The 25,410-nt window shown below is 52.1% G+C and overlaps 1 protein-coding gene across 2 annotated transcripts; it reads right to left on the bottom strand.

Annotated features, from left to right (window-relative positions):
* Nucleotides 1-20,872: 20,872 nt before the first annotated feature.
* OLFML3 (olfactomedin like 3) lies at nt 20,873-25,009 on the bottom strand. Of its 2 annotated transcripts, XM_081111889.1 has the most exons (3): nt 23,971-25,009; nt 22,769-23,054; nt 20,873-22,138 (listed from the first exon to the last, which is right to left on the bottom strand). In XM_081111889.1, exons 1-3 carry the CDS (start codon nt 24,082-24,084, stop codon nt 21,318-21,320), a joined length of 1,221 nt encoding a protein of 406 aa, XP_080968015.1. In that variant the 5' UTR covers nt 24,085-25,009; the 3' UTR covers nt 20,873-21,317. The 2 variants fall into 2 exon arrangements, with proteins under 2 accessions (XP_080968015.1, XP_080968016.1); XM_081111890.1 differs by lacking the exon at nt 23,971-25,009 and having other exon boundaries at nt 22,769-23,339.
* Between the last annotated feature and the right edge of the window lie 401 nt (nt 25,010-25,410).

The following is a 25,410-nucleotide window of genomic DNA, read 5'->3' as shown; positions in this document are numbered from 1 at the left end:
AGCTATGTGACCTTGTAAACGGCTCTGCCCTTTCTACGTCTCCTTCCGATTTTCCTATAAATTACAAATAGTCATGTTCCCACTGTCCTGGAAAGGTTACTGAGGGTCAAATGAGATCATAAAAGTAGAAACACTGAAAAGTTTACAGGAGGAGGAGGAGTTACACGCTCCTTAAATTCAAGGACTGCACTGTATTACACTTGTATCCTCTCTGCCTAGCAGAACACCTCGAGTTCATTACAGGGTTATTATCAGAAAGGAAACAATGCTTCAAGGGCTCCCTTTTGCCTTCAGAATAAATCTGGGTTGGGTTCCCTGAGAACAGGACCTATAATTAAGCCTTGGGTACAGATGGATCATGAAGTTATCCAGAAAGCAGGCATGAGGAAGCAGGAAGAGAAATACAAGGAGAACAAGCCAAGTGTGGGTACAACAGGCAACAGGGCTCCGTTCTGCAAAGAACCTGCGATGCACACCGAGTCCCTTCCAGAACCATCCACCTGGAAGACGGGAGGCATCAGCCAGGTTTGTACCTTTACCACCCAACACAGGACCTGGCTCACCTCGCCGTACTTACTCCAATGAGCACTTGCTGATTGAATGAAGGAATGAATAGAGGCCCTTCACTGCCCTCCGCCAGGTGTCTGTGGCTCTGTTCTCTGGAAGACCCGCCTTGGCCTTGGCCTTGGCCTCAGTCACATGCAGCTGCAAAGAGTGCTGACTTCGTGGACAGATGAGTGCTAAGGTGGGGCCAGCTCTTCTGTGACATTGCTGACCTGAGTCACTATCGGAGCTGAGTCTCCTTAGTTGCCTTGTGATGTGGTGCACTGGCACCGCCACTGCCAACTCAATTCATGTGACAGGTCCCTACAAGTCTCCAAGTGCCACGGGAACCACCTGCCACCTGGTCATCCTCTCTGCCTGGGTGACCAAAGCTGTCGACTGGAGAGTCAGGTGATCACAGAGTGTGGACTCCCCCTTTCCTAGCACAGCCTGGATGCTCTATGTCCGACCCTACAGCACCTCTCTGATGGCAGCTGAAGCAGTTCTTTACCAAATGCATCCGAAGCTGGAAAGACCCCAGACCCTGGGATTGTGGCCATTTTGCTCCCGTCTCCTTTTACCAGTACAGTGCAGGGTTTCAGAGCTGAGTTCTAGACTCGTGCTGTCCAAGATGGATCCTGGTTCCACCATTCTAGGAAAGACCTGGGGCAGGTCACTCAAGCTTTCTAATCCTTTGATTTCTCATCTATACCACAGAGCTAGTTAAGAACAGTGCCTTCTCTTAGGATTGCTGTGAGGGGTAAGTGAGACAAGACCATGGATGTAAGAGAGCTTAGCACAGACCAGGTCCTAAGTAAATGACAGCTACTATTATTTGCACATGAGGCGAGGCAGGGCCCTGTGGAAGTCTCCTCATTCTCTCCCTTCCTTCCTTGTCCCATGTCTTCCCCACACTGTTCTCCCTTTAAGCTGTCCCTCTGTTGGGATAGTCTTCCCCACCAACAGGGTGAAGACAGGCTCAGCCCAGATGAATGGGGATGGGACGATGAGCAGATAATGGGTGTCTCGATTCCATTTCAACGTCTCTCCACCAGCAAATGCACGAGTCTGTGTCTCCCTGAACGACCTACAAGCGAGCACCCCTTGCTACGGCAACAATTCATTTTCTTCCTAAGACCGCAGTCGAGGATATGTAAGGAGCACGTATTCTTTCCATTAACACAGCTTTGACCCTGCTCTTTGTGAAGTAATTATCCCGGCCTTATTATGCTCCAGGCCCATTCGCCCATTTCCTGACCTGGTTTTTATTACAAAGCATCTCCCGTTAACTGAGAAGGCTTCCTTCCGCCTGAATCAGAAGACTTAATGGCACCATTCGGTATCATTTCTCTGATCCCCACATTTCTTTTAATAAAATAGTTGTTTTTCTTGCTGCTTATCCTTCTGCCCACTTCCCTCTTCCCATTTCGAAGCTCCAGCCCCTGTGGGGACTCCCACTCAGCCATGGTTTCTAGCCTGAAGGGCACCTCTTGGTCCCAGCGCACTGCAGAGATGACTAACATATCCTACACACAAGGATGAGTCACTAGGGTTACCAGCTCCAGCCAATTTCCTCCCAGACCCCGTGACCTCCTCGCCCACCGCATCCCATCCCTGTCCTCCTTGGACTGTGGTTCTCAACACGGTCCCTGTCCACCCACCCAGTGTGCTCTTGTACCCACACTCCTAGCACCGGGGCATCGCTGGGCTTTTTCCGCTCATGCTCTGTGGCAGGAGCAAGCCAGTGGTAAAGTATTGCTCCGGCCCCAGTTCTGACTCTGACTCCAAATCTTCCCACAGCTGAGCAATACTCCCCCACACCCCGTGGAGGGCCTCATTCTCTACTGTAGCCCAGTGCTACAATCTCTAGGCTCTTCCTAAACATGCAATAGCAACAAACATGACTCCTTCCAGGGGAAGAGAAGGCTCACCCCTACCCCCCAAGTCTCCAAGAAACCAATGAGAGTTAATTCCACCTAAATCCCAAGCCCCACGCTCCCAGAGGCCCCTGATAAACAAGGGCCCATAATGGGTACTCCGCTTCACTCCCCTCTTCACCCCAATTTTATGTCTGCTCGGCAACCAGAGCCATTACATCCAGAAACTAATTTGTAAGGAAAACAACGAGAAGAGTAATAGTGTCTCTGTAGGCTTCCAGTGGAAGGTCCCACAGGACTGGTGCTCTGTAAAGAACGGAGAAGGGCACCTGGGGAGAAATGTCTGTTAACATTCAACACGCCCCGAGAGGGATGGAAGCTGCCCCCGCTGCAAACGGAGATCTGCCCCAGCCCACAAGAGGCAGCACGCAGGCTCATGTTATTTATCCTGCAAATGGAGTGGCTAATAGGAAGCAATCTCGGGCCTGCTCCCACAGTTCCGGGCAGCCCGCAGAGCCATCACCAGGATGTGTGCCTGGGTTGCTTTGGGGCCGTGCTATTAGGAAAATGAGAAAAAGGAAAGGAAAGTGGGGAAGAGGGAGGGGCAGAAAGAGCTGGAACGGCTGAAGAGACAGTGGGCGGCGGAGAGGGCAGTCAGGGAGTCTTTGCTGGGCCCTTGCTGGGACAGCCAACCTTGCCGGGAGGGAAGCATCCAAGTGGCTTCTGCTCTTCAAGGATGTGGGCTGGGGACTCGGAGATGGGTAGAGTCACCTTGAGTCATCCCATGAGTCATAGGCAGGAGGCAGAAATAGATCTATGACCCTGTTCCTTGTCACAGACGTCTTGTAGCAGCTTTCACCAGGACTCCTGAGTGGGGAGGAATTCGGGTGCTCCTTGTAGCCAGGTTGGTCAGTTTGGTGAGATGTCTATCCTCTTCCATTCCAAAGATAAGAGACTTCAAGTCAAGAAGGACCAGGATCTTCAAACACACGTCCCTGCCCAAGGCCACCTCTCCCCACATCAACCGTCCCCATTCTCAGCAAAGCACAACTCGTCTGTTTTCTGTCTTCCTTTGCCTCAGCTGCCTTCTCACCCCCACGTACCACACACATCCAGTCCAGCTAGGACTCTAGATCTCAGGGATGCTCATGCACTCCAGAAGGCCTTCCTTAATTTGATCAACCCAACTTTAACCCTGCCTCTTTCTTGTATTCTCTCAGGGCTTGTGACCAACAAGGTAGATTACCTACCCAACAGCCAAGGTCCCTTCATGACCTTTGTCATCAGAACTCAGATTTAGTTCTGATTTTCTCCTCCCTTGTGCTCAAGGAAGGTGTTCCTTCCCCAGCCCATTCATGGTTCTGGACTCCTCATGTGAGGATATTACACTTTTGTAAGTGTAGGTTTTATTATTTTTCAGGTATGGTGAGGCCAACAGATCAGGAGATGATTGCCATTGAAAAGACAGTTTGTCACTCACAGTTCCCAAGAGGAGGGAGCACAGCATGGGGGCCACATGGGGAAGCAGCAGGGTCAGTCAGGAGAGAGAGGGGGGGGGGAATGTGGACAAAAGTCCTCGTTGCAGTTTCTGCGGGACGGTACAGGCGAGGCAGGGCACTGCAGGGCGAAATACACCGAGTGGGGGAAACATTACCTAAGAAGTGAGAAGACGAGCTTCCTGGGCTTGGCTTGGCTGCTGTCCAAATGTGTGCCCTCTGCCGAATCACAGCACATTTTCTGGGCTGTGGTGTTCCCAATCACACAAGGAAGGAGTTGGAGTAAGTTATCACCTCGAACTCTAGAAATCCCATGATTCTAAGTATAAACAGATCATCTCAACCCTCTTTCTGGTAAATGCCAACCACATACAATCAAGTTCTTTATGAGAGACAAAGACGCGGAGTCTCCGGCACAGCTGTGTGTGTCCTGTCCCTGCCCACTGTCCCCACATTTACCTGAGAGGAGGAAAGTGACTTAAAGAGATTGACGCTTCGCATTAGCCCCCAAGAAGGAAGCATCAGTGTCTATTCTGAGCAACATCATCTCTCAACAGAACGATCCACATTCCTCTTCCTTTGGTAAAAGGTGGTGGGAAAGCCACCTGACTAAGCAACGTGTTTGGGTTAAGGCTGTCACGGCTGCAAATAACAAAACCCCACCTGAGCTAGCTTACACACAATAGGAGAGTGGATTCCACGGACGTAAGAGTATCTCATAGAACCCACGAGCTGGGAGAGGATATGGGGCTCAGGACAGGCCTAGACCAGGAGCTGGAAAACCCACAGGATCACATGGACTCTCATCTCTGCTTCTCTCTGTACTTCTATCTCCCCCCGCCTCCCCCCCCCCCGCCCCCCTACCCAGCAACCTTCATTGAACCCTCAGTTCAAGCCATACACAGGACCTCACTGGCCCTGAGTAACGGGTTCCAGGTTCCCAGGACTGATTCATTCCTATCCCAGCCAAGTGAACACTTACTAACATATTGGGACCATCCCAATGCCTGAACAGCACGAGGCAGGGAGGGTTCTCACAGAGTAACTGAGGGCTGCACAGCTATCCCTGAGATGCCTCTACCGCACCATTACCCTCACGGACAGGGAACCAGCCACTCTTTCACCTGCCACAATTGCTGTTCTGTTCCCTTAACTCCAGCAGTTGTAGAGTGTTAAACAATGACTGTCATCTGGCTCTTTATTTATTGCTTTTCTTCTCTGAGAAAGTATCATTTGTTATTAAAACTCCTAGAATTATTTTTCCTGGAGTAGTTTTGTGGGTTTTTTTTAACTTCTTTCTGAATGTCTTAATAGGAGTCTCCAAACCCTTAGCTCATAATGATTCACCCCCAAACACTGGGAACTAAGGGAGTGGACCTGAGACCATTTTAATTAAGGCTAAGAAATAATAACAACAGTCAGATGACGAAGAGGGACGATAACGAAGAAGAAATAGACAGGGAAGAGGAGGAGCGGGTATATTGAACTCTTAGGACTGCCACGCATTGTGGTAAGCGTCTCAGGGACTCCGTGGCCGGTCCTCTCCTTGAGCAAGTTAGAGACACTGGGAGCTGTAACTGTATTACCCACCTACACCCAGGACTGCTGCTCTCCCTTTGCTGCCCCTGTGAGTGCTTGGTTTGATTGCACAAAATATTACTGACAATTCTCATTTACACAAATCGCTTTCATTTATACCTAATCACCATGTAGCACAAAGATGATTGTGTTGATTAACTTTGCTTTAAGATTAATTTCAGCATTAAACTCTGCCCATTATTTTCAGCTTCTTAGTTTATTGCTTGTACAGAATGCATCGTCTTCTCAAACTTAAAGATAATTACAGGAAACACCACATCCTGGGATACTGGGCTGCATACAGATGGCATGCGGGTCCTTCGACAAACAGCAGAGGATAATTGGATGTTCTGAAGAATTGATCTTAAGGTATCTGGATATCCTTTGTGAAATGGAAAGAATATTAGGGTTGTGGAGGTGGATTGTATGGTCTAGTTGCATTTTTAAGGTACTAGAGAGGTGGGCAGCAAGGTACTATGGATGAGCACTGGTACTAACGTCAAAAGCCACAGCCAAGCCCTAACCGGTTTGGCTCAATGAATAGAGTGTTGGCCTGTGGACTGAAGGGTCCCGGGTTCAATTCTGGTCAAGGGCATATGACTCCGTTGCAGGGTTCTCCCCGGCCTGGGCCCCTGGTCGGGGCACGAGCAGGAGGCAACCAATCAATGTGTTTCTCTTACATCGATATTTCTCTCTATCTTTCCTTCTCTCTTCCACTCTCTCTAAAAATCAATGGAAAAATATCCTCGGGTAAGGATTTAAAAAAGCAAGCCATGGCCAACTTGCCTCCAACAATTACTAGTTATGATACCTGAGTGAAGTGGGAATATGGGGTCAAGGAGGGGAAACTAACACTTGCTGGATGTATACTATAATTTTTTAATACTTTGTAATTGATTTTTAGAGAGGGAAGAAGAGAGGGGGGGGGGAGAGAGAGAAACATTGCTTGGTTGCCTCCTGTATGCACCCCAACCAGGGACTGAACACGCAACATGCCATGAGCCCTGACTGGCAATCAAACTGGTGCCAGTACACAGGACAACACTCAACCAACTGAGCCACACAGGCCAGGGCTGAGTGTATACTACTAGAGGCCCAGTTCACGAAATCGTGCACGAGTAGCTCGCCGCCGCTTGCCACTGCTCCTGGATCGCCACCCCACCGCCACCCTGCCTGCTGCCGCTCGTGGGGTGGAGGGGAGGGACCGAGAGGTGGTCAATGCACCTCATGGCGACTGGTGGAGTGGTTGTTCCAGTCGTTATGCTTATGTTATGGTCCTTGGCCTTTTATTATATAGGATTATAAGTAATGGTACTGCCTGATACTTTAGTAATAGCAGTGATAGTAATGACCATAATACAGAAACAAGAAAGCCAGCACCTACTGAGATCTTTCTCTGGGCCAAGCAATATTATCTTTAATCCTCAGAATAACCCTACAGGATTGGTGCTGTTGTCATCCTCAGTTCTCCTGAAGAGGCAACCAAAGTTCAGAGATGCTGAGGAAGTTGACAAAGACCACGTTGCTAGTTCGGAGGTGGTCTGATTTGAATCCAGGTCTCAGGACATCAAAACTCAAGGTCTTTCCAGTTCTTCTGTCTCCAAGGTTAAATGATCCCTAATCTTCAAGAATCTCAGCTTCCTCATTTGTAAAGTTGGATAATGATATTTTACTTAAAACACAAAGTATTGATGAGGACATCTGAGAGCACTTTGGAAAATGCTAGCAAATGTAAATTTGCTGGAGACTTAGAAAGTTTACTAGTTTTCCTTGAGGAAAAAAATAGATAAGCTTTCCTTCCTTCCCTCCCTCCCTCCCTTTCTCCCCTTCCATTCCTTAAATCCCTCTTTTGCTTTTCCTGCTTTCTTTCCATCCTTCAACAACTCCACTCTCAACCGCATCCATGCCTGGTTGGGGAAGAATGAACCAGGGAGCCCAGGAGAGCATGCATTTAATTAGTCATGTGTGACTCACAGGGAGATGGTTATGTCACCCTGAGGACAGGAGGCCTGCAAGTTTCTCACTTACACAGAGCTGGCTGCACACCCAGCAGGGGCTCTGGGCACAGTTGCTAAATGATGGATGACACTGTTGCTCCAGTTAGGAGACTCATTGGACAGACCTGAGCAATTTCCTTTTATAGGATCACCTTCATGCAGAGTCCCGGGCACCAACCTGAAATTCTAGAGAAAAACTGGACTTCTGTCCTTGATCAGGTGTAGTGGGTAAGGCACAGCACCTGTGATCAGAAGATCTGGGTCTGATTTCCAACTGTGCTACTTGTTTGCTGTGTGGTCTTGGGAAGGTTATTTACCCTCTCTGAGCCTCAATGCTCTCATCTCTAAAAAGAGGATAGTGGTAACAACATGTGTTGAAGGTGTGTTATTCAAAAAGGTAGATACCTTATAAGCAGTGTGCTTCAAATAATCACAAATATCAGTTGTAAGTATTGATTGGTGGGCTACAGAAGGAGTGAGAGATGGTCAGGGATGATGTTCCAGGTTTCTTGTAGGAAATCAAGGTAGCTGCTTGAGTGTGCTCACAACATGGCGACCGACTTTCCCCAGAGTGGGCAATCACACTCCATCCTTTCTGGTATATCCAATTGGTCACTCAGGTCAGCCCTGTACAGTGTGGAAGGTGACTACGCAAGGACGAGTTACCAGGAGACAAGGATCTGTGAGGCCATCTTGGAGGCTGCCATACAAATATCCAAAAAAAAGAAACTTGCCTCATAATGTGACCCTCATCCTTACCATTCTTACAGGTACATCGTCAGGCCAGCGGGTAGCAGGAAAGCCCTGTTCAGTAACGCTAGCCAACCAGAGGCCACAGTCCTGTCTTCAGGAGATCTTCTCTGAAGATTGCCGAAGGTCTGACTTATCTATGGATGAGACTTAGGCAATCTATTCTAGAGGAATGGCGGGAATGTTTGTCTTTTGCCTCCATTAATGCTATTTTCTTTTGCAACTGAGCATTTGGTAAATGATGAGATGTAGGCGCTCAAGTCATGCTTCCTGACAAGTACATGGAGTTCAGCTCCTCCCTGCTACCAATTAAGGGCAGATCCACATTCTTTATTAGGCTGAGCTCAGGATGGGCTGTCACCTGAAAAGTTCTGAGGCCTCGCCAGGACACATGCTTGGCGGGAAGGAGAGCCTGCTGTGTGTAATACCTGCCCTAGATGCAGGCGGCCTTGGCATTTACGACACTCCCACTTTAAATCCACACTCCTCCTCCTCGCCCAGGAGCAGAAAAATAATTCATTCCCTCTTTTCAAGTTCTATGGACCCTCAGAGTTCAGCTCAAAAGCTTCCTGTCCATCAAGCCTCCCTCTCTCCTCCACACCTGCTTTTCCACCTCCTCCAGTCCAGTGTCCAGGCCTCCCAGACCCTGCCCTGCTCCCCTGGCCAACCTTCCCGATCCACAGGGAACTGACCATGACTGAGGAGGAAGGGTGGGTGCACAGTGTGGTTAGCAGGGTGCAAAAAAGTGGACGGATTGACCCCAACAAACGTGACCATCCCTTTCAGATACAGCACACGCCCCACCCAGGTACCAACAGGTCAGCTGTCCCTTCCCAGACCTCAGGCCTGTTCACAAGAAGCCCTTGTCACATGTCCCTACAAACAGAATGATCGCAGGGGTACAGAGAGGCCCACAAAAGATACCCACAATTTTTGTATTTGTTCAAGCATTTTCTTTCCCTGAGGAAAAGTCCATGCTTTTCATCGTGTTCTCAAGACCCAAAGAGGTGAAGACTCCTTGTCAGAGAACACGAGGCAGGGCCGCGGGCCAGATGTGACCTCTGAGCTTATTGGTTTGGACCACACAGTGTTTTGGCAACATTTAAAAGTCAAAGGATTTTACACAAAAATATCGATTTCTAGCTTTAAAAAAGAAAAAGAAAAAAAGGAAATTGAGGCAACTTCACGCGCACATTCCCTGGTAGCAAGAATTGGCCAGATGGGGCCAGCAACTGCCCTTCAGAGGGGACATGGGCTGCCCACAGTCCCCACCAGACAATCTTTTTTGATGGTTTTGCCTTCTTGACCCCAGTTGATGTCCTCTGTTTTACATCTTCAAAAACAGGTCATGCGTCTCTCCCAGCAGTTGGCTTTTTCTGGTTTCAGGCCATTGCTCGCTACTTTAGGTAACTCTCCACTCTCTCACACGGAGCACATCCTCATGCAAACTCTCCTTGGGTGGACAGCTATTCTTCCCAATGCTGCGAGTTCCTTTCCTGGGGAGAGACCTACCCCAGCAGAGGAGCTGGCCTGACTCCGCCTCCCACTCCTGATGGGTGGACGGGTGGGTGGAAACCAGGCGGGCCTGCCCTCCTGCCCCTTCCTCCCCATCCTGAGCTAGCATGCTTACTTAGTCTAATATCCTGAACACAGTAGGAACTTAATCAACTGTAATTTAGCATAATTTCTGGTCTCAGTGATTTATAAATTAAACCAAACATAGTAGGTGTCAATAAATATTGACTAAATGGGTGAATTATTGAATTCACGGATGAAAGTAAAACACAAGGAAACCAAAAACAAAATAGAGAAATGCAGATTTTTCTCTGGCTATGGCGTGGTCTCTCAGCGTCCCCTACCTCCCTCTGATGACCTCTGCAGTGGCTCCAGGAAACCCCAGGGGTCCACGCCCAGGGGTCCTCCAGCAGGGGTCCTCCAGGCATGGTTTAAACCACTATCCCAGCCTCCACTAACCTGGTATAGGAGCCAGACCCTGAGAGATATTCTTGATCCCTCTCCCTCCCTTACACCACCACATCCAGCAATCTCAGGTCCCGCCAGCAGTCCCTCCTAAATTTCTCCCATCTCTCTCCTCCTCTCAACCTCACTGCTACTACCCTTGACTTCATGAATTTTTTTTTCTTTCATCCAATAATTCACTCATTTAGCCAATATGTATTGATACCTACTGTGTGCCTGGCACTGAGGTAGATACTACAAACACAGCAGTGAGCAACACAGACATAGCCTTGCCCTCAAGGAACTTCCATTCCACTGGAAGAAGACAGAAAATGGGTAAGTAAAAGATGTACTATGGGGATGGGAAAGAAAAAAACATGGAAGTGGGACCAAGTCAGGGGTGAGGGGAAACTATTTTAATTAAAATGAGGAAGAAGCCTTCCTTGAAAAGGAGACATTAAGCAAAGGCTTGGGGGAGATGAGGGAGTGAACTGTGCAAACAGCTGAAGGAAGACCATTCAGAGGAAAGAGAAACTGCAAAGGTCCTGAGGTCAGTATGACACACATGTTCCAGGATCGGCTAGCAGGTCCATGTGGCTGTGCCAGGGAACACGGGTGGGAGAGGAAGTTAGACAACTGATCAGCCTGGGGGGCCTGGCAGGTTGTTGTAATGGTTTTACACTGAGTGCATGGGGGAAGCCTCAGTGGCCCGCATGACTGCTATCGCCTCCCGTCCGGCCTCCCGGACTCCAGTCTGCACCCTGCCTGCCCCACCTGGCAATGCTGCCATCAGCTTTCTAGGATGCAACACTCCCATTCTTTTTGTTTGTTTGTTTGTTTCTTTAAAAACAATTTTTTTCATCACCACTTATCCCTCTTATACCCTCTTCCACCTCTACCCACCTCCCCGCTTTCCTACCCTCTTTGAACCCAGCCCATTAAGCTAGAATTAACCTTCCCTCCACTCTTAACCTCTGCCTTGCGATTGATTTTTAGCAGTTATCACAGTGCCTCCTTTATTGGCTATGTGTGGACATGGGTTATATTGCTTCCTGGTTATAAACTCACTGGCCAGGAATCGCGGAATGAATTTTGATAACCACCCTCCACCCTCATCCCCACTCCACCCGGAGCCTCTCGCAGGGAGAGTCTAGGAAAATTAAGAGGATTGGCTTTGGGATGGGACTGGCAGTTTCATCTCGACTTCCTGACCTGTGTGGCCTTGGCCAGCCATTTACCTTTAAGCTTCTCTCTCTCTCTCTCTCTTTCTGAAAAATGGGGGTGGCAATGGTGATGCCTATTTCCTAGCCCTATGGAAGGAGTTGAATGGGCTATGGGCAGGATTTGCCACTGATGAAGGGCTCAATGGGCAGGGGTGGGGGGGGTGGAAGGGGGGGGAGGGGGGCTGTTATCATTAGAGGCACTGCAGAGAATTTCTCTGCAAAGTTCCGTCCGACCCTTTGAAAAGAGAAAAATGTTCAGAGGATCGCCGAGGACACACATGCAAAGATACGGACTTGAATGGCGTTTTGCTTTGTAAATGGTGCGAACACTTTTGTAAAGCTTCTCATCAAATAGAAAAGTCAAAATTCAAGCAATTCTTGGAGAACCTGCAGAGGCTGTGTCCACAGACCCCCATCTGGGGACCTCTGTTTACTCAGTTGGCTCTGGGCAGAAACAAAGGCAGAGGAAGGCGGGAGGCCACGGCCTTGGCTGGCGGCGAGGTTTCCTTCCAGGGGACGTTCTTCCTGGTGGTCTGCAGAGACGGGCCTTTTGTTCTTCCCATGGGGGTGGGATTAGGGAGGAGAAGCCAGGAGACCAGCGTGTCCCTGGCCACGCTAGCCTGGAGCCGGTCCAGCCTGTGGGTGTGAGCAACCTCCCACCAGAGCCCTGGACAGGGACAGAGGGGAGAGGGACTGTGGGCAGGGGCAGAAGGGAGTACAGAGAAAACAAAGTGAGGAATTTTGTGTCTCCAGCAGCTGGGAAAATCGCCAAGGCAAGCGGAGCAGAACCTCAACAACTAAAGTAAGAGGGCCCCCAGTCCCCTTCCTTCCCTGGCTCTCCCTCCTTTCCTCCCCCACTCCTTCCCTCTCTCCTTCCTTCCCTGTTCCCCCTGCTTCCAGGCCCCAGACCCTGCAGGGGCTGAGTGAGGGGCCTTTGGGGTCTGCTGCAAAGCTGGTCCCTAAATGCCACTTCTCAACCCCACAATGTCCAGAACACACTCCTCCCCCTCCCACCTCCCCCCTTGCATTAGCCTGTTTCTGGGGCGACCCAGAGGGGAACCCTCTAGATTTCCCAACTTGCATTTCAAAGAGATCTCCAAGGCTCCCTCCCCATCAGTACAGGCAGCTCCTCCCACATCCTGCGGCCTCAGTAGTAAACAAACCAGCCACTCACCATTCTCCCTCCCAGAAACCTAAATGTGAGTCTAAGTGATCCCGACAGCAGCTGGCAAACTCATTCTGTGATGCCAACATCACCGACATGGGAATGAATCTGCCCAGGGCAGCTGCCTCTCTGAAGCTGTTTTCTCACTAGAGACCCTTACTAGAGACCACCAAGCCTGGCAGGTTCTTTTTCTGCCCCCTCCGCCCCTCCCCAGACCCTGAAAAGAGTCCAGGCATTAAGCCAAGCCTAGCACCCTAAAATGGCCCCAGTGGCAACTTTGCAGGGACATAAGGTGCCCTTGACCTACCGTAACTGGGGGTGAAACAGCTCCTCGGGGAGCCCCTTCCCCAGCTCTCAGATCACCTGTGACAGCGCCGGTGGAGGCAGAAACCCGGGACCAGCCACCCCCAGGAAAGGCTCTAAATCACTGCGCCTCAATCGGAACTTAAAAAACAATCCCCTGAGGACCCACAGAGGCCAAGGACCCAGGCAGGGCTCCCCCCTCTCCTGTCACTTTCTTCTACCTCCTTCAACCGCCTCCTTCCTCCCTTCCCGCTGTAAACTGGGCCAGTTTTCTGAGAGTGAGGTGGCGATGTATGCAAAGGTCTTACCGTGTCTGACTTTCAGAAAGCTAACCCCAGAAGGTAATGTTTGTTTTGTTTTATATCTGTAAGTGTTCTCTTTGGAGTGTTATTTGTAATAAACATAAATGACCCAGCAACAAGAGATTGAGTAAATGACGGTATTCTTGTCCAGTGGAATAGTGTAAACTCTTGAAAAAAACATGCGGGGAAAAACCTCATGCTGTATTGGGAATTTTAAAAAGCATTTTTCAAAACATGATTTCAGCATATTTCCAATGATGTAAAGACAGCAAAACAAAATATGCACGCAAAAAAGGACTGGAAAGATAGGTTGCTGTGTGGTGAGTATATGGATGATTTTCTTCTTCTTTGTACTTTTCAAATTTTCCACAGTTAACATGTATTACTTTTTAAACAGGGCATACAAAGCAATACGTGGTCCATCTTTCTAAAAGACAGACACATCATTCTACCCAATACACATACTCGTAGAGCAAACTTCTTACACTTTGCCCCCTGAGAAAAGCCAGAGTTATAAGGGGCAAATGAACACAGTTCACTGGCCAACGAAAGAGCCATTGGCAGGCAGGCTACATAATCGGCAGGACCTAGAACCAAATAAAAACAGGGGGAGGGGCGTTTGCAAAAATTAAGAATTAAGACAACAAGAACAGAGCATTAAACCAGGTGTAGGGCCTTCTCAGTGTGGGGCCCCCGAGGGAATGCCCAGGAAGGTGTCCTGGTCACTGGCCTGGAGCAGGACGCTGGCCTACCAGGTGGTTTGCAGATCGGCACCACACCCAGGGGAGTTGAGGGGAGGGCCCACTGCCTCCTCACCTGTTGCTAAACAAATTCTCATTCTTTGCGAATCCAGCTTCCCAGCAGTCACCCTCTGGAGCAGCAGCATCCTTTATCATATATATGCAAATCAGAAGCCAGCCAAGATTATTTAAACCTGGGTCATCACCTCCTTTTACTTAAAAAAAAAAAAAAAAAGATGAATGCTTACTTATTCTATTTTCAGCATATCAGAAAAATGCCAAGCCATCTTCTACCCTGAAATTAATGACAGTCCTACGGGGAACAGAACATGAGTTATTTTTAAAGCAATTTCTGATTATTTTTCTCTCCAGAATCATCAAGAACTCTGACTTATGGAGTACCATGGTCTTTCTCTGGTCCAAGATCCCCCCCCCTTTTTTTTTGCCAGTCACATCTTTTGGGGGGCAGAGAGGAAATTCACTAACAAATTCACCACAGAGCGTTATTCATTCCACATGTCTCACTCGGACGTTTTTAATATGAGGAGCCGCAGTAATATACCAGAGTTGTGATCACGTGGATCTAACAAGGCACGCAGAGCAACATCGCTGCTAATGACCAAGCGAAGGCGAGGCTGAGGGAGCCTGTTGCTCCCCTTGACAGAGGGGAAGCAAACTCATTAACTAACCGTGGGATTAAATTATGTGCAAATCTCTTCCTCTGCAACCAGTCACAGCAGCTGCCTGCCACAGAAATGCAAACAAACCAGAGTCAAGCCACAGCCAGACACCTGCCTGAGCCCGAGCTTGTGAGAAATGGAGGCAGAGCTTCTTAGGGAGAAACCCACACTCAACTCCCTCCTCTAAATGTCTGCAGGAGACACCCTCTCAGGCCAGGGCAGGAGCGGGGTAGGGCAGGGGCCCAGTTCTACCCTCGGCCCAACACCCCTCTCATCTCCTGCTGGATTTTCACTTTGAAGAAAACATGTACGGCCACGTGACACTGCACGGTGTTTGTCCCAAACTCCATCCCTGCCCCCAAAGTGAGCTTCCCCACTCTCAGCCGTAGCTGAACAGCCATAGTCAATATTGCATCAATATGCAATAGATTTTTAATTAATTAACTGGCCTGTCCCAGTTGGCTTGGGCATTAAAGTGTTCCCACAGACGCTGCCTCTCCCATGGGCTTCATTCAGACTTTGCTGTCTTTCAGTGGCCTTCCCTGGCTCAGACCCCTGGCTCACTCCCTCATTTTCTTCCTGCCCCATGAACTAGGAAGGCAGTGGGCCTGGCTCTAACTGTCATGGTGTTGTGACTTTGCAGCCCAACACTGCTTTTTGGCTTTTTACAGGGGTGGGCAAAAGTAGGCCTACAGTGGTGAGTATGCAAAACAGAGTTTATTCCTGTATTCTTATTTATTAATTATTGTATTACTTTCCATATGAACAAATGCAGGCCTACTTTTGCCCACCTCCGTATTTTGACTGTCATATATTGTGTAAGTAGCGCAGGGAAGCTTTAAAGCTGTAACTAGAAGCACTAGCTCACTAATTAAGTAGGTAAGGGGAGACAAGGGAAATGCTAGTTGCATCTCTGGATTTTAAATTGAGATAGGAGTAATCTCATTTAAACCAAACTTCAGCATTCATTTGAAAGCCTATACGTTGCAGACAAATGACCAGCCATAAATTGTGATTTATGTTCTGTGGGCCAGTGAGGCAGCTCAACACTCTTACAGGGTGGAGCCAACGTAGGTTTACTGCTGTGAGTACACGAAACATAGAGTTTATTCTTGTATTATTGCTTATTAATTATTGTATCATTTATTTGTATTACAACTGTAAACCTATGTTGGCCCCACCCTGTATTTCACCTCCATCAGGACGAAGGAGGACTGGAAAGGGCTGAGAGAGGAAGAGGAGGGACTTTGCTAGGTCACTATCAGGAATGAGAGGAGAAAATCACATCTATCTGTGTTGACGTCCCCTGGGCTGGGAGAGGAAATGCTAAAGAATCCAGGTCATGGGTAGAGAGAGTCCAGGGGGTAGGAACGATGGTGTCCTCGGTGACTACCAGCATCAAAAACACCTGCTTCACAAGTGGCTGGACAGGGCACCGTGAGATAGAAACCGCCTGCATGATGTGAGGGGCCAGGCCAGATGATGTTAAGGCCTCTCCCTGCTTAGAACAGGCCATGTCTCTGGCCTGTGGAATACTCTGCCACACTCAATAAAGGCACCGGGCATGTGTGTCAACTCGAAATCTTTCCAAGCCCTGTCACTCTTGTGCTGTCCCAGCCCAAAGTGGACAGTTGATTAGAAACAGCGAGGAAGGTGTCTCGGAGTGGAGTCCCTGGCTCCAGGGAGAACGGACAGGGGACAGTGAGAGAGGAGAGAGAAGGAACAGTGAGTAGACAAGCATAATGGCCACACTCCACACAGTATCGCGGGCCCTGCAGGCGTCGTCGCAGAGCAGCAAGCGTCATAATTGATGTGGATAATTCTCAGGCATCAAGAGAGGTTAAGTCATAGGTGTGTCACTATGAGCTGGTCACTCGACTCATTGGCAAGGTATCTATCGGACACCCAGTGTGCTCGAGACCCTGTCTGGGTCTGGGGATGGGAAGACAGAAGGCACGGTCCTTCCCTCAAAGGCTCTCTGGACTTCTGTTTCTTCAGTGAAAGAAATGACTCCCGAGATTCCTTGCCGGAGGACACCAAGAGCTTTAGGCATTAGGGCTTGAACCTCGACCGTCCTGTGAGTGGTAACCCAGGTAACATAACTCTGTTTTGCAAAGGAGCCAACTGAGGCTCAGAGGGGTTGGCATCTGGCTCAAGGTCACACAGCTCATGGGAAGCAGGGCCAGGACTCTCAACCAAAACAGAGAGGTCCTCTTACTTCCACCCCTGGGCCCTTTCCGCACTGTCTTCCTCCCTCCAACGGGCAATCAGAATGGATGGAGAACAGCTAAGGCGCTTGACAACTGGGCGGATTTACGGGTCTGGAACACGACGTCAACCAGCCACAGAACGAAAACCTTGTGCAATCGGACGGTAATAAATATCTCTAAGACCAAATGCAACCAAAACGGCCTTGAAGGATCTGTCAGAATCAACAGCGAATAAGTCCAAAAAGTCAACAGTGAGGGCTACAAGGGTACAGGCTGAACAACTAAAATATCTTCAGAGGAAATATGCTTGAGGAAAAAGGCAGCTTGGGAGCACTATGTTAAAAAAGAAAAAAAGCCAAAACCCCAGCTCTCGCTCTCGCTCTCTCTCTCTCTCTTTCTCTCTCTGCTGGTGGAGTTGGTTCAGGCACTAAGAAGGGGCAGATGCGTCCACATCTGATGGCTGTCACTGCTAATGGAGAGACCTACGTGGGGAACAGGCGCCGTGTTTTCCCACGGACAATGTGCAAATGGAGAGAAAAGGTGGCCGAAGAGCCACTGGATCCGGGCAGAGGGTCTCTAACACCAGACATGGCCACCGGCAGAGTGTCCGATGGAAGGCGTTGAGAGCCATGGCCTGGGGATGGGCATGTCTAGAGCTCCAGTTAGTTTATAAACACTGGCTCGTCCACTCACAGGTCTCTGGGGAAGGTAATGCTCTCCGAAGCTCAGGGAATTGATCTGCCCAGGATCGCAGGGCCAGCGAGGGCTGTCAGAGCCCGGGCTCTGGAGCGGCCGGGCTGAGAGGGCGTCGTTTCTACTCTCTCACTCTGCCCTTTCATACACTGGCTTTCACATGTCTAATCCTTCTGCGGAGTTATTAAATCCATAAATAAAGATTTAATCTTTTAAGCTCCGCGTGGTGAGAGCGGGAGTTGAAAAGGAGCAGGCAGAGCCGAGCTTCAGCCCTGGTGCCGGGTGGCAGAGGGGCAGGAGAGGCTGCGGCTGCTGCTGGGGGCTGAGGGCAGAGGGGCCAGACACAGCCACGGAGAGCCTGCGCACAGGCCCTAAAGAGAACGATCCTGCCCGGCCAGTGTGGCTCAGTGGTTGACCACTGCCCAGTGAACCAGGAGGTCACGGTTTGATTCCTGGTTAGGGCACAGGCCTCAATTGTGGGCTCAATCCCCAGTGTGACACGTGCAGGAGGCAGCCAATCGATGTTTCTCATAGATGTTTCTATCTCTCCATCCCTCTCCCTTCCTCTCACTAAAATCAATAAAAATAATTTTTTTACAGGGAACCGTCCTGAAGGCTGGGAGACACCAGGAGGGTCTACCAGCTCTCACACTGAGCGTGCTCTGACCTGCATCGGGTGGAGAAAAGGGCAGCCGAGGAGGGGTGCTCCCAGGAGCCCCGGGAAGGCGCAGCTGTGTAAGGAGAGGGATTGAGAAAGCATCCAGAAACTCGGAGGGCAGGAGGAGGAAGAGGAGGAGGAGGAGGAGGAGGAGGAGGAGGAGAGAGGGAGAGGGAAAGGGCTCGGGCTCCATTTGGCTCAGCCCCCGTCCCAGAGGAAGCCCTGACAGCTGAGTCAACACTCCATCCCCTGCATCTCTGCCCCTCCCTCCCCACCATGCAGGGGTCACACACACTGGCTTGGGGTCCGTGATGACAACAAGATGGGCACTGTGGCTGCTCTGGCAGGGAGACACCAAGGCCTGCACCAGGGGAAGGGACCCTGAGAAGAATGAGGCGAGCAGGGACGTGGGGACAGGACACTGTGGGGCCAGAGTCGGGGTAGGGAGCCCCCTGAGCCCTGCCTGGTGACGGAGAGGCAGCATCTGGACCGGATCCGGGGAGGCTGTCCCTCCTGCCTCCGCTCACACAGCCCTCCCTGCCCTGACCGTCCTGGGCCCAGGCCTCGGGGGCCGGTGTGGGGCCGCCTTCTCTTTGGGCTTTGGCCCTGCTCCCCTCCCCATCAGGGTCGCGCTGCCTTTTGTTCAACCCAAACCAGAGGCCAGGCCTCCTGCAACCTCACTCCTCCACCTGGTGCAGGACTCGCTTCTGCCCAGCCGGGCGGTACAGGGTCCGAGGAGGCGGGTGACGGATGCAGCACCCAGGCCGCCCCGAGCGGCGGGCGGTCTAATTGAATGGACCCGGACAGTCCCCCGGACCCGAGCGGCGGGCCGTCTGATTGAATGGACCCGGACAGCCCCCCCCCCCCCCGCCCCCGATCCGAGCGGCGGGCGGTCTAATTGAACGGACCTGGACAGTCCCGGATCCGCCCGCACCGCCCCACCCGCCTCCCCAAAGCCCCGCACAGCACCAGCTTTTGTACGGGAGCCAAAAAGGAGGGGGCGGGGAATGGGGGGGAGGCGGAAAGAAGTAAATGACAAGGCCCCAGAGATGCCTGCCCTTTCAGAAAAGTCGGAGGGAACTTCCCCGAAGAAATGTTAAGGCCAGAAAATAACAACAACTCTTGTCCTGGAGGAATCAGGCAAAGAACGACGCCATGAAGGGGGCGGGGGAGGACAGCCCGGTTTTATACTCACATGGCGTCACGGGCGCCGAGTCGGACCGTCCTCTCCTCGGTCCCGTCACCGAAAAGCCATTCCCGATGTTCGGTGCTGCATGAGGACAACCCACCTTCTAGCAGCTTCCAGCCCCGCACAGCAGGCGGGAGGCGGGAGGCGACTCCCGCCAGGTGCGCACACGCATGCGCACACGTGCACGCACGCACGCACGCACGCACTCAGCTGCAGTGGGCGTGGCCACACACACACCTATGGCCGGACCCGGACCCCCCCCCCCCAGGCTGCTCCGAGAACCCTCCCTCCCTCTCCTGCCTCCCTCCCCTCCCGCCTGCGCCTGCACCTGCGCTGGGGCCCGACGCTCTGCGGGCAGACCCCTCCGAGGGCTGATAGGGGTGACGGCCATTGCCAGCCCCCCATTAGGAGAGAAGTGGACGGTGCGCCCCCACCGCCTCCGGCCCCTGCTGCCTTTCTTCCCCCTTCCTCATCCACCCACGTGGGGGGAGGCTCAGCCTGCGGGGAGAAGGCAAAGGAGGCTGGTGGGGCCCTGGCTGACCCACCGTGGGGGGTGGGGGGGGGACTGGTCACTGTGGGGAGACCATCTTCCTTTTCCCTCTCCCTTTGGGGTAAGTCACCACGAGGACTCCCACGCCCCCATAACAGCAGGGGGTCGGCCGTCCAACAGCCTTGCTCAGTGCTGTCCAGGGCACCGGGAGGAAGCTGGGGCGGGCCTGGTCCAGAGCTCAGCAGATTCCCAGGGACTGGGGTCCCAAACCCGGGGTTTTCCTCCTCCCAGATGGTCTCCGGCCATTGCAAACCAGAGGCCAGGGGGCCATCCAGAAGGGGTTAAGTTTCCAGGACTCCTGGGCAGACTTCTGCCAGGGTCCCGGCCCAGGGTGGGTAGGTGGGGGGATGAGGGTGGAGAGAGGGAGTGTGTTGGGAAACTGGAGGCCTCACATCTGAGACATGGTCACTGCCCCTCCACCCAAACCGCAGACGCTGTGGCAGCAGGAAAATCAGGGAGGCTCAGACCAAGTCCGATTGTGCAACCCTGGGGGCCAGCCCGCCGCTGGAGCCGGGAGTGCGGCCGAGTCCACTCCGGAGGTAGGACTTCAAGTTCTTACTGAAAACACATGCGTTCAGGGCGCTGGCTTCCACACACACAAGCCTGCCATGCAGCTACAATCAATCCACTTTCTGGTTCAACACCTCTGAGAGCTGGAATCGGAAGCTCGGCCCCTGGGCAGTCTCCGGCCAGAGGCGGGAGCCACTGGTGGATCTGGGAGGGCTGAGGAGGACGAGGTGGGTGTGGAGGGCTTTTGCCAGCCTCCTGAAGTGGCGGGCTCTGCTGCTCCCCGGCGCCTCACAGTGAAATCTGTAACCAGAGAAGTGCCTCTCCCTCAGCCAGGGAACCCAGCCAAGTCCCCAGTGTGGCTTACGGAGCCGGGATGGGGTGGAGGGGAAAAGAGAGGGTCATGGGGTGAAATATGATCTGAGGGCTGCCCCAGACAGACACACGCGAGGAGCCGTGGATTTTCCCTTTAATGCAAAACGCGTCAATACAAAATGAGGTGGAGAGAGTCCCGTTCTTGAGGGCATTGATAGGAGAGGGCAGCGTTGAAAGTCCTCTCTCCTCCAACTCACACGGAGGCAACAAATACTCTGTTGCCTCTCATTGGGGTGGCCCCCATCCGAGGGCCAGAGCTCTGGGTCATCTTAGGCCTGAAATTTGTGGACATGGGCCAGGAGAAAGGAGTGAACCCTTCGGGTTTTCTCTCTTTCAGCTCTAAAAGGGGTACACAAGATCCAGAGTCCCCTAGGAAATGAAGGGGCCATCGGAACATGGCTTCCATGGGCTGAAAGATGAGACTTGAACTCTAACTTGCCCACGTTCAGAGCATGAGCAGGAAACGTAGTGGGGCTATAAATGTATGGAGATGGGAGCGATTCCTCACACGAGGCCAGCTCCTCAAACTTCCTCCTCCTTCTTCCTCATCTCCAGCTTATAGACCAGCTGGTAGCCATCATCCCAGGCATAGAGCTGACGCTCGCGGGGATTATAGCGGAGGCTGGCGTGGGCACCGTATCGGCGGGGGAAGTAAGGGAGCGCTGCCCTATCAGGGGTCAGGGTGCCGCTGGCATCGAAGGAGCACTGGATGCGGGCCCGACTGGCAGGGCGGGTGTTATAGACGACGTACAGGGTCCCACAGATGACAAAGGCAGCCTCGGCGTTCTCTCTGGGACACGGTGTGTCCCACTGCTGCTCCGTGTCCAGTGTCTGTGGGTCTAACTTGGCCAAACACAAGTGCCTGTCGTCCTCGCGGGTGGCATAGACAGCCCACAGGCCCTCCTCGTCGGCCGCTAGGTCGATGTACGTGTCTGACGTCAGCCCGTAGGGGGGGATCAGACCCTCCGCTGGGAACACTGAACTGTCCACCACCGTGCGGTTTGCCAGGTGGAATTTGATGAGCTGCAAAGTGTCCTCCAACTCCCCACCCCCTCCAGGTCCTCCAGGAGGCCTCCGGGCATAATAAAGAAAGCCACCGTATACCAGCTGGCCCGTGCCCACCCAGGGGAAGGGGACGCGGACGCGTGAAGCTTTCCGGGCAGCCATGGCCAGGGTGAAGTCACGCAGCCTCGGGAAGACAAAGGCTGTGTCGTTCTGTGTCCCGTCCAACACATAGATCTTCTCTGTGGGTCCCAGCGGGTCCTTGGTCCAGAGCCCAGCTGAGCCCCCGAAACGCTTCAGGATCTTCATGGATCTCACCTGCGAGATGGTGTAGCCGCAGTCTGTGGGGAAGGAGGAAAGCACAGGAAATACAGGCAAGAGTTAGATGCCCAACGCAGGAAGCGCCTGCTCCCAGGGTGGGCCACTGGAGAACAGTGGGCAATTGCCTAGTGGATGCCTCCACTGCAATGGGGAAAAGGGCCCCCAGAAACCCTCCTTGATGGGCCCGTCATTACCGAGTTGCCCTAAAACAGATTCCAGAATATAGTGGGGCCTTGACTTACGAGTCAAAACTAACGAGTTTTTCGAGATACGAGCCGTCTCTCGGCCGATTTTTTGCTTTGAGTTGCGAGCTAAAATTCGGGTTATGAGCCAGCTTCAGATACCCCACCGCTGGTTGGCACAGCGAACGTCACAGTGAATGTCACAACATCAGCCCAGCATCATGTGTCTCACTCATTCACTTTTGATTTGACATACGAGTAATTTGAGTTACGAGCTCCGTCATGGAACAAATTAAACTCGTAAGTCAAGGCCCCACTGTATTCAGCCAAAGCGGATGGGGGCAAGGAGGGAAGAGGGGACCGAGGCGGACAGCTCAGGATTCCCCGTGCAGGCTTGGATTCCTCCGGACGGGCCGAGGACCAGGACACAGGTTCTCGGAGCCAGGCGTCTGCCTCCAGATCGCTCACCTGTCACCATGTCGTACTTCTCATTTCTCCTGCCCTTGCCTTTGGTCCCAGAGCCTCCGGGCACCTTCTCGTTCACATCTTCACAGGGCAGAGCTGGGTTCTGGGTCTCCAGATAGTCCACCTCCCGCTCCAGACGGTCCACTCGCCCCGCGATGGTGTCCGCCTCCGTCCGGAGGGCCTCCCGCTCCTTCTCCGCCACCTCCAGCAGCGGCAGCATCTTGTTCTTGAAGTCCCGCAGCTCAGCAGCATGCCGGCTGCTCTGGTCCTGGCACTGGGCCAGCCGTTCCTGAAGGGATGGGGGGAGTAGGGGAGGAGGGAATGGGGGAAGGAGGAAAGGATGCAGGGTTACGACTCCCAGGCAGGGAGAGGCCCAACCAGGGAGTCGGGAATGGGTAAGAGCACACACCCAGCCGGGCAGCAACATCCCCTGCAGCCTCCACAGAAAGGAAACCAGATGTTCAGAGACGCTAAATGTGCAGAAAGCCTGGCTCGGGCTCACCTAGGCCCCTGCCACCGCAGCACGTCCTCCGGCCTGCCTTCTCTGCCAGCAGGGCCCCTGAGCCACCAGCCTCTAGGCCAGGGGTGGGCAAACTTTTTGACTCGAGGGCCACAATGGGTTCTTAAACTGGACCGGAGGGCCGGAACAAAAGCATGGATGGAGTGTTTGTGTGAACTAATATAAATTCAAAGTAAACATCATTACATAAAAGGGTACGGTCTTTTTTTTCTAGTTTTATTCATTTCAAACGGGCCGGATCGGGCCCGCGGGCCGTAGTTTGCCCACGGCTGCTCTAGGCCGTCTAAGTGCATGGTGGGGAGGGCTCTCTGCTCCACGGCACAGTTCTCCTGGGATTAAGATGCTCCAGACTTCAACGTGGGAAACAGGCGGAGAGTTAGTTCTCTGGGAGCTTCCAACTTGAGCAGAAGCACCAGCTCGTCCTGAGCTGCGTCCTCACAGTGCCAGCTCCAGTTTGCACTCTTCCCTCCACTCTATCGAATCCCAGGGGTAAGACGCAAAGGTCTGAATTGCTCTGTGTATGTGGGGAAGAGGGCTTAAGTTTTGAGAATCTTATTAAAAGATGGAGTTTTCTGTAGGTTCTGACAGAGCCCTGTCTTGTCATCCCTCGATGCCTGAGACACCGAGTGCACCAACAAAAAAATGTGCCGCCCTGCCAGGCTGGGCTAGGAGAGGGGTCACTCACCTCTAGGGCGACAAGCCGGCGTTCCATGTACTCCACCAGGTGCTGCTGCTGTCCTCCAAGGGGTCCGGACCACGACAGAAGGAGCAGGAGGAGGAGAGGAGCGCAGGGTCCCATGGCAGCGGGAGAGTGGGGCCAGGGCAGGAGTGCACGGGCAGCCGTGTGCAGGCGCCTCTGCCCCTGGAGCCCGTGGGTGAGCCTGGGAGGCGGGGTGGGGGCGGGCCTTCTCCTTCTGGATCTCTGGGTCTCTCTCACTCCTCTGGAATGCTTTCAGGCCTTCACGGCCCCCGCCCCCTCCTTTCTGCCAGGACTGATCAAACACAGATGGCCCCACTGCAGAGCAGCCAGAAGCCTTAACCACCTCCTGCCTAGGCTGTAGGCTCCCCAGGAGAGGCGGCGATGGAAACCCAGGGCACAGCCTTTGGGCAGTCACCCAGGAGAAGGGGGCGCTGGGGAGGCCCCAGAGAAAACCCAGCAAACTCTGTTCCCATGTTTCAGAAGGCCTCCAGCGCTGACATAAGAAATAGCCTTCATTAATCTTTCCCAGCAAGAACGGCATGGCTGTTTTCTGCCTTGGTCAGTGGAAGCTGGAAGCCGGAGAGGAGGTTTGCGGGGAAGAGGTGGGGAAAAGGGCTACAGTGGGTCTTCTGTACCATGGTCTTCCGTAGCTCGTTGGCGCCACCTAGTGCTGAACACCAGGTGTCATCTCAGGATTAACAGGGGAACCAAGGCTTCCACTGCAACTTCTTGTGGAATTTTCCACACAGCAAGCCAAGCAGACTGAATTTATAGGTGTTTTCATCATTAAATTGCAGATTTCCCTACAAACTACCCAAATACTTATGGGGCTATGCCAGCCTCTCTCCTATTTAGCCTAAAGACAAGAATATAACAGATAAAAAACAAATTGAAAACACAACAGGTCATTGAGAAGTCGGTAAATTCTTGATTAACTGGAAGCATGGTTGACAGCAGAGCCTTTGTAGACGGCTTTCCTTGGCCTGAATGCTTTGAGGTACATTCTCTTAACTGGGGAGTGTTCAGCAAGTTCACACTAACTTTACATTCATTTTATTCAGGGGAAAATCTGAAAAATATGTATGTGCAGTGTCAATCAGTATAAATGTATTATGACTTCCCTACTTATGGGAGAGGACTACTGATCATTGCTCTTGGTGACGGTCCACAAGGGTGTTTCTGAATGCGTCTCATTTCTAGATCCCCCCTATGACTTCAGGAGCCCCAGATGAGTGAATGGCCCCTGGAGGGTTAACTGGCCCTGAAACCCGTGTCCAAAGGAGTCAAGTGAATGTAGCATTTACTCAGAGACCTGCAGTGATTAACCCAGACAAACCTCTAATTCTTGATCCGGAGGAATTTTCCTCCCTTTGGGATGAAGAGAGCTCTGATGACAAGTGCTCCTCCTCTACAAGGACCTAGCTT

The sequence above is a fragment of the Myotis nattereri genome, assembly GCF_964212035.1.
Source record: "Myotis nattereri genome assembly, chromosome: 18".
NCBI classification, from domain to species: Eukaryota; Metazoa; Chordata; class Mammalia; order Chiroptera; family Vespertilionidae; genus Myotis; species Myotis nattereri.
The sequence above is the reverse complement of the archived record's forward strand: the minus strand, read 5'-3'. Positions and strand labels throughout refer to the sequence as shown.

Coding starts and splice junctions, on each gene's coding strand:
- OLFML3 (XM_081111890.1), bottom strand. CDS start 23,192: ATGTTGCTGCCCGGCTGGGTGTGTGCTCTTACCCATTCCCGACTCCCT. Junction 22,139..22,768: donor GAAGTACGACATGGTGACAG/GTGAGCGATCTG, acceptor CCTTCCCCACAG/ACTGCGGCTACACCATCTCG.